This window comes from Ipomoea triloba, chromosome 7 (assembly GCF_003576645.1).
Source record: "Ipomoea triloba cultivar NCNSP0323 chromosome 7, ASM357664v1".
Classification (NCBI taxonomy): domain Eukaryota; kingdom Viridiplantae; phylum Streptophyta; class Magnoliopsida; order Solanales; family Convolvulaceae; genus Ipomoea; species Ipomoea triloba.
In genome coordinates, this window is record NC_044922.1 from 17,123,881 (window position 1) to 17,134,239 (window position 10,359).

At 34.9% G+C, this 10,359-nt stretch overlaps 1 protein-coding gene across 3 annotated transcripts in view; it reads right to left on the minus strand.

Annotated features, from left to right (window-relative positions):
* The window catches only part of LOC116026041 (DDT domain-containing protein PTM-like), a 27,713-nt gene extending 21,135 nt beyond the window's left edge, over positions 1-6,578 (minus strand). For 2 of the 3 annotated variants that reach the window (XR_004099769.1, XM_031267486.1), the window contains exons 1-7: positions 6,448-6,578; positions 5,296-6,301; positions 3,866-4,567; positions 2,506-3,670; positions 1,560-1,848; positions 1,212-1,336; positions 630-1,096 (exon numbers count right to left, since the gene is read on the minus strand). Coding sequence is in view for 2 of the 3 variants with exons in the window: in XM_031267486.1 (XP_031123346.1) it covers positions 630-1,096; positions 1,212-1,336; positions 1,560-1,848; positions 2,506-3,670; positions 3,866-4,567; positions 5,296-6,119 (3,572 nt within the window). In the remaining variant the exon portion in view is untranslated. The remainder of the gene's footprint in view (positions 1-629; positions 1,097-1,211; positions 1,337-1,559; positions 1,849-2,505; positions 3,671-3,865; positions 4,568-5,295; positions 6,302-6,447) is intronic. The other variant, XM_031267487.1, reaches the window with a different exon arrangement.
* Positions 6,579-10,359: the final 3,781 nt, after the last annotated feature.

Consider the following 10,359-nt stretch of genomic DNA (forward strand, 5'->3'; position numbering starts at 1 on the left):
CCAAAAAAAAAAAAAAAAAACAGCCAAAGCATCAAGCGTGCATAGAGCTTAGCGTCGCCCTCTCCACAGGGTCAGAGCCTTAGTCGTCGTCACAGTTGCCATAGACACACTCCTCAGCCTCCCATCCACTTGTCATCACAGTCGCTACGCTGAGTCACCTGGCCAACACTCCTCTTCCATATTCCTCCAGCCAAGTACTCAACTAATAGTCTAACATATGTAGTAGTTGACTAGTTTGGGGGATTATGGCTATGTTTGGTAGAGCTTATTTTAGAGTTTAAAACTTACTTTAAGCTACAAATAAATTATAAGCTCTGTTTGGTAAAACATGGAGAGCTTAAAATAATAGCTTATTTTAAAACGCTACCCTAAGTAGCGTTTCAAAATAAGAGAGTAGCTATTAGCTTTTAAGCTGGGCCTATAACAGTCTAATAGCTCACAGCCCACTGCCTTTTATTTATTTATTTATTTTATAATTACTTGGCCACCTAGGCACTAGGCGCCCAACTAGTGCCATCTACAACATTGGTCTATACACAAGAAAATTGCATACTGTGGGAGCTCACGTGCAGGGTCTGGAATGCAATAAAAATTTTCTAGCGAATAAACAGAAGTATGAAAATAAGTACCTTAACAGTACATCTGTTTGACAAGAAGCACAGGAATGCTTATCATTACCATCTCTCTTCCAAGAGAGGTAAGAGAATATATCTCCACGGAATGTCTTTGAAGATTTTTTTGACCACTTAGAAAATGCATTCATGGGGTTGTCAATGGAAGATGGAAGATTTTTAACTAACGTAGCTTCATACTCTTTGATTAGATACAGAGGAATACGTGACTCAGAGAACCAATACTTTTCCTTTCCATCCTGTCTTTGCCCTATCTCAATAACACTCTTCATGACACGGGAAGAGAGATGTTTCTGATTTCCAAACGCAACACCATATCTTACTTCATTGTCAACCATTGCTTTATCACATATAAAAGCATTTCTAAAAGCAGATGCTTCGGTCTCAAGACCTTTTCCCTCCTGAAGACTTGGTTCAGGACGAACAAGATCACTCCACCTTACATGCATATCAAGGTATCTGACCTGATACAAATGACAAGTTCATATCTTAATATTAGAGGAATTGTTATTCTTGTGATTATTTTTACAAGCAATGTCTCTGAATGAATGAAAATTCAAAATGTTGTGATGAAAGCACCTGAAGTGCAAGCTGTGATGCAGTCTTACACATCTCAACTGCAGCTCGCCATACCAGCCGTCTGTTTCTTTTTGGAGTTTCAGACCCCTCGCTGTAATATATGCCAGGTATCTTTCTTTTACCGCCTGCTAGACTGAATTTGTTAGAGGATACTCACTTTTACAATCATGCTTGGGTAATAGATAGCTTATGGGGAAAATAGAATAAATATGGCCGAACCCAACTAGACTGGAATTAAAGATTTAGTTGAGCACTTGAGCCCAGTTGTATTAGCCTCCCTTTTAAAACAATTTCACAGGCAAATCTATAAGATTCTATCTGAATATGGTAAGTAAGTGTGCATAATACCTTGACGCGCTGCTTTATTCACCAAAGATTGAGGTAATGTCCCTCTTTGAAACATAAACTTTGATAGCATGCCTACTCTCCACCAAGTGTAGTCTGTTAACACACCCTGGCCTTCATCAGCAGCGACAACAGAAACAGCAGAAGGCTTTCTACCACGCCTCCCTGGTTTACGCTTATGAGTTGATCCAGTAACACTAGATGCATTCTGGGAGACAGAAGATTCAGATGAACCATCAACAAGCTTGACCCAGTCAGCAGAAAGAGCAACCGTGCGTATGTTTTCCTCGAGCTTCAAGAGAAGAAGCATTCAATTTTAGTATGAACATAACATAAAAGCTTATATTAGATCATAAATAGTGTTATTGTAATACGGAGTATTTGTTTTGGATTTTTTTAAAGGCAGCAAAATTGAAGGTTCATAGTAGAAATTTGCCTTACAACCAACTCATTGATCACTTTTGCATTATCAAAAATTTAAAATCCTTTGGACTTACTGCATATATGAAATGTAGAAATGAAGGAAATCATCAACATCATTAAAATAAGTGAGACTTCGTAAATACAAAACATGTTCAACAGACAGTTAACCAGTTAAACTTGCTTCATCATTAAAAAATACAACTAGCTTTATATCAGTGAAATATCATCAGTCCTTTGCCATGCCTATGGGATAACAGTCACCACCTAACCCTTTAGAGCAAAGAACAAAACTGCTAAAGGTTGAGGATAAAGAGAAACTATCCTGTAGTTCTCCACTTCTAAATTTCTTATCAATTTGGTTAAGACAGTTGAAATAAACAATTGGAATTATCCACATGAATGGTTTTTGCCCAATTAGCAAGCAAATAAATACTTCAGAAGTATATAAAGAAACAAGTCACACAGAGACCTGCAATAAGAAAACATGGAAGTATGGAACACCGCACCCAAAAGAGAAGAAGCTTACTTCAAGTAAAAGAGACTTTATAGAATAGCAAGATGTAGCTTCTTCTGCTAGTTTGCGCCAATTTTTTCTAAAAGCTGCACTTAGAAAGGGACCAACTGTTAAACCCCTTAAACTCTCCTCCATCAATATTATATATGTGGCAATGCCAGGAAGATTTCCATCTCCACTCTTTGCAGGACGAACAGTAGCAAGTATCTTCATGGCCCCTTTAGTTGCATTTGATGCAGCTGCATTTAGCAAGCATGCTTTTTTACTAACCACAGGAGCTTTACAAGAAAGACACCAACTACACCTTTCCCTAGGAACTTCAATAAGTTTTTTTTCAATATTTGGCCAGAAAAAGCGTGTTGCTGCTGATGAGAAAGCTTTTGTTTGAAGTTGAATATCAACAGACATAAGTTTCCGGCGCTTCTCTAAAGAAAGAGACTCAGAACACTGGTTCTCTTCAGAAGAAAGTATTGCCAGATTAGCAGCAGCAGATGCAGCAAAATCTCCATGTAGATAATTATTTACATATCCCTGGGCTTTGAAGGAAGTGCCAGTGTATAACCCACCTTCAGTAGGATTTTTAAAACTTCTTTCAGAAGGCACTGCTCCAAGACCATGAACACTATCATATCCTGTGCAGTTGCTACTGTTTCTTGAGGTACATGAAGCAGTTTCTATCAAAACTGTGTTGTCTTTCTGAATCTGCCTAGGAAAATCAACCTGCTGGCTAACTGAGCCAGCACATACAGTAGGTCTTCCTGGAATCTGCTTAAGTGGCACAGAATTCATATGCTCACTAGCCTGTCTTACAGTGAAATTGCCATTATCAGGATGGACTATTCTACCTGAAGCCTCATTCAGCATCAATTCCTTTGGATACTTATGAAAATGTGTATTTTCTAAACTTATCTCAGATGCACAACAGGCAAGCTTAGCGAGTGATGGTACAGAGCAGCCACTATCTTCTATTCTGTTTGTTATTTCTGCACCAATTTCAGTTACTCTGGTATGAGGCAAGACATTGAATGGAATTCCCCAGAACTCTCTAATCCCCTTGCATATTTCTGAATACAAGGCATTATGTTGCACATTTGTATTAAGTGCTTGGAGTACTCTAGAAATATCATTTTCATTGTAGTATCTGAAGCAAGACTCTGAGTTAGCTGAATCCTTTAACCTGCATCAAATGGTTGGAAATGCATTTGATAAGATAACCAAACTAATAACATAGAAGAGTAATAGAAGCCACTTGGGACAGTAGCTCAATAAGAAGAAGGCCATCTATACCTTCAAATAATAGATTACATTTTTTTGATAATAAGAAAAGCCAACCAAAATAGACAGAAGAAAAGCAATTAGACAAGAGACATACACAAGTAAATGATCACAACTACCCATGAAGATTTGTCCATGAGAATCAACACCAAACAATTCTGCTCCTTTTAAAGATGTTCCCCTTATTGGTGTTGGTCTCAGTTCATTAATTCGGCATTCAGGGCAGTACCAGTTTCCATCTGGTATATACATTTTGCAAACCCCTATGCACCTCGGATGGTAAGATGATGGACATCCATCACAGCAAAGCAAAGTTCCTTCCATGCCACAGAGACGACATTCATCACCATTACCATCATGATCCACATCAGCGCCAGCATCTGTTGAACTAACTTTTGAACTCAAAGAACTAGCATTATGAGATGACCTCATATCATGATCTTTTGCAATAATCTCCATACTCTCTTGCTCCTTAAAAGCAGAAGTTTTAGAGTACCTAGGATGAACCCTTCTTGGTCCACTCATGGGGGCAACAGCAGTCCCATCTGAATCCATTCCAAACTCTGATTCTTCACGTATGTCCATTTCTGCTCTTACTTCTTCAGAATCTAAGACATCATCACACAAGATCTGCAAAACCATCAGCTTCTGCCCAACAGAAAGAGAATAATATTCCCTCTCTAAAACATGAGCACTAAATCCTTTCCAAACAGGTCCGTTTATGTATCCCATAATCATTAGATAGTCAACCAGATAAATTGGCCAAGTCATTGAATCAAGCAAGCTCCAGTCCAGGTTCCTACAACCAAGTGCTATATTAAACTCATATTCACAGAAATTTATAAAATAAGAATGCATGCATCATAATTAATTGTCAAATAGAAAAGGATACATGCATAAGAAATTATGAATGATTCCTCCACATGTCAATATGTCATCCACAATAAGGCACAATTAGTATAGCTTCAGGCACAAAATTAGGTTTGCAGCATTTTAATCTATGCTTTCCTTTAATCTAAATCATGATAACAGATGTAAGTCAAAATATGAAGGGTTCACCATATAGTCAGTACTGCATAGCGAACTCGTGATTAGGCATAATTTGTACAACCATGCTTCATAAATATGTCAAAGTCAAACATAGTAGTAACAAAACTATGGTGAGACCTTTAGTCTACAATACAACAATAGTCATCATACATGGCATTTGATCGCGCATATGTAACATGCGATCTAATATGCCTCATATCAACAATGCCACAACCACAATAATAGGCATAAAAAAACAGTAACTTTGTCCTTTCCTAAACCTTCACATCACAATAATAAATTCCTGGCATTTAACTAAGACTGTTGTACAATCAAATTTGTAGAGAAGTAATTAAACCCTCACCTTTTTTTACTGATCTCATTTCTCAACATCAGTAATAACAAGCATTTCTATGACAATATCAAAATTAAGCTTAATCTACAAGTACAGTGAAAATTAATGCATACGTTCTCTGATTAACAGACTGAGATAAGTACCTTAAACATTTTGATGCGCGCCCAGAACCATCCAATGACAATTTTTCAATATGACGCCTCAAAACCCTCATTAAAGCAACATGAACAGAATCAAGTAATGTATTTGGACTAGGACAGTTCAGTGAGCCCACAAAATCATCCAGTGCAAAGGGACTCAAGAATAACTGGATACTAAATGACCTCAAAAAGCTATATACTGAGAAAAGATATGACACAAACTCCTCTGGAACACCAATATTCCCTGAAGAAGGAGGGAGTTCTGGGGGTGGGATAACAGGTGTCTCTACATTTGAAATCAAATCCAACACCTCATCTTCTTCAGATAAATCACTCATAGATTCGGCATTATCATCTACTTGCCCAGCTTCAACTTTATAAGGATCAGCACTTCCTAAGTTGCTCCACGGGGGTGCTGTAGTCTGAACAGCTACATCAGCTGGAAGAATTGCATTCTCTACATGGCAATCAGTTGTGGTTACCTCTTTGCTGGATACCAACTTATCTAAATTCTTCTTCCTCTCCAACCAATCACGATCCAATGCATCTTCTTCTATCAAAACCCCCTTTAATTCACTGCTATCCAAGTCTTCGCAATCCCCATCTTCATAATTCACCCTATACAACCCAGAATCATAACTCATTATCTTCCCCAGAAACGTCCCACTGCCCTCAAACTCCTTACTAACATATCTCCCTACCAGCACCTTGGACCTCGTACCCACCATCCGTTTCTTCCCATCCTGATCCGCCTCCACACTCTGCACATCATTCCTTCTGCGTTTCCTCCCACGCCGCTCTACTCTCCCCATAGCAGCAGCCACCATACCCCAATAAATCCCGCCCGAATCCTAATCCGAATCACACCAAACCCCCAACACTTGCACGCATTCGACAGCAAAATCCTCTATCGTTCCACCACCTCCCCAATTCCCCGCAAAAGTTAGGGCTTTGTGCTAAATCACAAAGCTGACCAGACAGACTCACGAGAGAACACAACACCAAAAATCTGCAAAACGAATCAACCACCAGTTCAATTCAATCGGGAAACACCCACGTCAAAGGCGAAATTAGGGTTTTCAGTTCATAACCACACAAAAAAACATAACTAATTAAATTCGAGCCTGTTCGTTCACCATGAATGCAAATTTTTACCTCACCCGCTACGAGGATTCCATCGCCATTGAAGAAGATGAGATGCAGAAAGCGATAGGATATAAAAGAGAGTGGTTCGAAGAGTAGTGCTAAGAGCCCTAAGGCAAAGGCATCACCACATGCTTCTCTACCCTAAAAATAGTGAGTCAGGGTATCACGATGTTATTATTACGTGGGTTGATTGGAACGGCAACCCCGAGTTTAACTCGTTGACTCGGCCGAGTCGCGGTGCGGGGACTTTTAGAATTTAAATTTTTCAGTGCACGTAAAACAAATTTATCTTCTTTTTTTTTTTTTTGTTTTATTTAAGGTATTTCAATTATTGATAAAATTTAAGTGGAATTAGGATTCATTGTGATATCACGCATTATTAATTTTGTATGCTGTGAAATACATACTTGACCAAATATATTAGAAGTCTAAATTTATTATTATATTATATATTTTAACTTTTTTATTTTTTTATTTTTTATTTAAATTCATAATAAAATATTTTTTTCGTGAATCGCAAGAGTAAAACACTAATTCAATAATATTTGACCTAAATATTAAAGTACTAAATCATCGAAATAGATAAGGATGGTCACAAGATCAAACCCCGATATTTAGACTGAAAAAGATTGAGATCATAAAGAATCACGAGTGTTCAAAAAATGTACTTATAAAATGATTTTATTTTATTTTAACTTATCTTTTGGTATATACGTCTTCAACGTAATACAATAAATTGACTAACCCCGCACACTTTTAATGTTTTTTATAAGGCCCCACACACTTTTAATTAAATGCTAAATAATTCAATTAATTGCTCCACAGTAGCCAAGGACCTTGTGGTTCAGTGGCATCAAACCCTTTCCTTTATACGAGAGGTGGTGGGTTCGAGTCTCAGTGGAGACAATACTACATTCTAACTGCATTGTCATAGAGTTAGTAGTATTCAAAAAAAAAGACAACACTACATTCTAACTTTAGGAAATTGTGAGGTAAATTTTATATCAACTTATTACATTTTATTTTAATTTACCCTTAACAATGCGTAAGATTATTTTCTATATAATTATTATATATTATTGATTAAAATACAAATACAAATAATAGTTATAACAACAACAAGGATAATAATACTTATTATTATTTGTATTGTTATTGTTATTGCTATTTTGAAATTTATATCTAAATAATAAATAACTAGTTATAATGCGCACATTGTACGATTAAATTAATCTTCAATACAAATTTTAGAATAAGTAGATACTTAATATAAATTTTAAATATCAAAATTAATTAATATAAAATAAAAATTATTATTTTCAATATAATCAAAATTATAATTTTCAACTTGTAATAAAAGTAATAGTAGTAGTAAAGATTGTATATAATTATAATCGAGAATACAAATTATGTCCTAACAATTTTAATATTAAAATAAATTATGTCTTCTTAATGCGATATTTATGAATTACTGAATTAGTAAAACTTAACGTTTTTAAGTGACATGATTATAATAGGCTTACTGATATTGTCGAATAGTAATTAAAAAGTTATGCAATGAAATTATAACATAAGAATTCATAAGTTTATGGTATGTATATGATTGGGACCTCAATTATCGCATATGTGAATTATTTATTTTGTAAACTCTCATTGATATTTTAAAATATTATTGTTTTCTATAAGATTGATTATATAATTAGTTTTTTGCATTTAAATTCTTAAAGTAGAGAAAATTTTTGTCTCATACATAGCAGAACAAGTTATAATAAAATGTACATTTTAATTAAAATAAAATAGATTTGGAATAGACAATTAAAATTTGTACTACAACGAATAAGGTTTGGTTCCAGCAAAGAGAAGGCAATGCATTATTAAAATAATTATAGATTGACATTCATATTTTTTTTATGATAAATAGTCAAAAAAATAATAACACTATTTTTTATAGTTGAAAGAAACAACTCAAATTAAGTAAATGTTGTTATATTTAAATTCCTATAAAAAATAGTTGCAAAAAGAATATAGAAATTAAAAAAAAAATTACATGAGTTCCATTTTGTGTACACTTAATTATTATGGTAATGGTATAAAAATAAAATATCATCGTCATCGTTATTATTATAATAATAAAATGTTAGCAAATATTTTGCAATGATTAAATTAATAATAATAAAAGTTAACGTATTTTAGCCAACTACATAAGCCAATACTTTGTTCATAACTACTTTCTCAACCAAATGAAACACAAAGATCTAATATTGCCACTACTAGCTCCACTAAGGAGCGAACCCACCCCCTCCCAGGTAGAGGTGCAACCAGGTGCTACTAGACTACAAGGTCTTTGACAACTCTTATTATACTTATTATATTTAGTAGATTAGAAGATTTAATGATAAATTAAATAAATAAAACAATAAAGGAAAATACTTTATATTTTTTAGAAGATTTAATGATAATTAAATAAATAAAATAATAAATGAAAATACTTTCTCTCTCTCATAATTTCCCTTCTTGGCATGACAATGATGACATATAATAATTGGGTGTTATATAAATATTTTATTGGTAAAATAACTAATAAAACTTATTTGGTAAGAAAATGTAAAATGGAAATTAACTAGTATCTATTAATGGTAATATTGTTTTTATATTCACGTATTAACGTAATTGCATAATACCATGTAGAAAAGATAGATTAATTAGGTAATAACATAATAACATAATTGGTAATATTATGTATGATATAATTAGTTTTCTATTTTGACCAATTTCCATATAGAGGCTACATATTTTATTTACATTTTTTTTTCCGTATATATCGTAGAAAACAATAATAGAAATCAAGAGTATTTGGATGCTTATTATATTTTCAACCATTATTCAATACACAGATATTACAATATTTTTAGCCAGTATAATTACCTAATAATTATTATGGTAATTAACAATTTAATTACATAGATATTAGTATAATTGAATAATAATTATTATGTTAATTAAAATAATAATTACACAGATATTAGTATAATTACAATTAAATATGGGTTGTTGAATTTTGTATAATAATTACAATTAATTCATTCAGATATGGAGAAGGAAGAAAAAACTAAATGCGATATAGTGAAAATGAATATACTTACATGGCGTTTGGTTGGAGGGAATTTAAATTCCATTCCCACTTAATTCACCCCTAATTCCGAAGGCAACTAAATTCATTCGTTTGGTGAGAGGGAATTGCAATTCCGCGTGTTGGTCCCAAGGGGATGGGGTACAAGTCTAGAGGGGGGTGAATAGACTTGTATAAGATTTTGCAAATCTTTTTCGACTTCTCGTGTGTATTGGACTTAGGATGTTTAGGTCCGATACCTCACAAGATGAAGACAAAGTTTTATGCGCAGCGGAAAAGTTATCCCCTTTTAGTTAGCACGAGTTTGAGTTAGTTCGAGAGGTGCGGTTATATGCAGTGCAGTTCGAGAGTTAGATAGCGAGAGATAAAGGCAGAAAGTAAATGCGAGAGAGATTTTTAAGTGGTTCGGCCAACCCGCCTACGTCCACTCTTCTTCCAGAAACTCCCTGGAAGGATTGCACTAAAACTTCCCTTTTTAGTACAATATCGAGCGCTTGAGCTTTGATCACGAAGCCCGCCTCAAGCCTCAGGTTTTTCGCCCCGCTTCTTGTTACTCCACCTATCGAGCACTTGAGCTTTGATCACCAAGCCCGCCTCAAGCCTCAGGATCTTCACAAGACAGCTCCCAAGTTACTCCGCCTCTCCTCAGGTTTTTCTCCCCGCTTCCAATTACTCCACCTCTCGAGCACTTGAGCTTTGATCACCAAGCCCGCCTCAAGCCTCAGGATCTTCACTAGACAGCTGCCAGGTTACTCCGTCTCTTCTTGCTTAATCCAAAGCAAGGACCTTTG